General features: G+C 45.4%; 1 protein-coding gene across 1 annotated transcript in view; it reads right to left on the bottom strand.

Moving 5' to 3' along the window:
* Positions 1-726, bottom strand: part of LOC123485192 — an 867-nt gene extending 141 nt beyond the window's left edge. Inside the window, exon 1 of the mRNA XM_045216109.1 lies at positions 119-726. Within this exon, the coding sequence (XP_045072044.1) occupies positions 119-698 (580 nt within the window). The 5' untranslated portion in view covers positions 699-726. The remainder of the gene's footprint in view (positions 1-118) is intronic.
* Between the last annotated feature and the right edge of the window lie 728 nt (positions 727-1,454).

Raw genomic sequence — 1,454 nt, 5'->3', positions numbered from 1 at the left:
ACATTTTAGACAATAATTACAATCTCATGAGGCAACATGAATCAGTCAGGCTGTTAAAAAAAAAAAAAAAAACTTTCCAACACAAACACTTGCCACTATTTAAAGAAACAGTACTTACTAATGGCAGAGCCCGGGAAGATAAGTTTGCTGCCAGATCCGGACGCTGTAGCCTCCTCTGTCTGGTCCCCTGAACCTGTCACTTGGTCCAGCTGCAGCTCCTCTTGGGCTGTGTCTGCCTCGGCCTGAAAGCTGAGGGACCTCTTTGCCGACCTCTCCTTTGCCGGACTCACCCTGAGAATCCCCATCTGCCTTTTCAGTAGCTGGTACCTCTTCCTCACTCTATGCAGCTCAGAGATCAGCTTCAGGTTGTCCTCTCTAATGGATTGGATGGTCTCACTTTTCTTGGTCAGGGCCTCATCCCTCTCTTTCACAGCTTTCTGCAGCCTCAAAAGTGGTGCTTGGCAGTGGCAGTAATCATATGTGCAGCCCTCTTCCTCCTCTTCCTCTGCAAAAGTATCTAAAAAGTTATCCTCCTCTTCTTCTTGCCTCGCAGTCTCCACAATATCAAAATCGGTGGCCACTGGGATGGCAGGGACCGACGCCCTCAATGCCGCCAGCCTCTCCATTGTCAGACGTCTCTTCACCTCCTCTAAAGCCCGTCTCCTCTGTGCTCTGTTGAGCTCTGTATGGGAGTCCATATGCCGGTCCAGCCTGCTGACATGGGTGGAGCATCCTGTCACTAGACACCGCTCCTGCCTGATATTGACACGGCCCCACTGCCAATTAAAAAGGAGAATCCTCTCCTCAGTGTTCCGAACGTTGTGTACTTGCCTAAGGTGCTGACTGAAGCCAACCACAACCTTAAAGCAAAGTGGACATGAACGAAATAGAGAACGCACTGGAGCCATCTATATTATTGAAAAGTGAAATAACAGTAAATAAAAACCTTTACACAATCACTTCAGCTATCCAGAAAGTACAATGCTCCAGGCTGCTTAGTTGCTGCTTATAAACACATCTGAGACCACTCCCTCCACCCCTCCCATGCTGTCAGCCTCTAGTCAAATACATTCTATTTCCACAACACACTCCTCCCACTAAAACACACCTCCAACTCCTCCCTTGCTGTCAGCTCACAGTCAAATTCAGTCTTTTACCATTAAATCAATTCATCATTCAGTCAATTCCATACCTGTTACAAAAATGTACACTATGGCTTTAAGTAATAAAGTCCACTACTGGGATACTCTACTGTACAAATACATTTCAAATGTTCTGTCCTTTGACTGTTTTTGATGAATTTATCAATGGGATGGCTGACTTGACTGCTTTCCCATGGCAATTAGTTACAATGGAATTTGACATAAGATTTATTGTTAAAATTTCCCGTTTAAGATATGAAGGGGACCATGTACTGTATTCATATTGATTGTAACGATCCCGGCAGTCTGAGT

Source organism: Coregonus clupeaformis, unplaced genomic scaffold, assembly GCF_020615455.1.
Source record: "Coregonus clupeaformis isolate EN_2021a unplaced genomic scaffold, ASM2061545v1 scaf0612, whole genome shotgun sequence".
Lineage (NCBI taxonomy): Eukaryota > Metazoa > Chordata > Actinopteri > Salmoniformes > Salmonidae > Coregonus > Coregonus clupeaformis.
The sequence above is the reverse complement of the archived record's forward strand: the minus strand, read 5'-3'. Positions and strand labels throughout refer to the sequence as shown.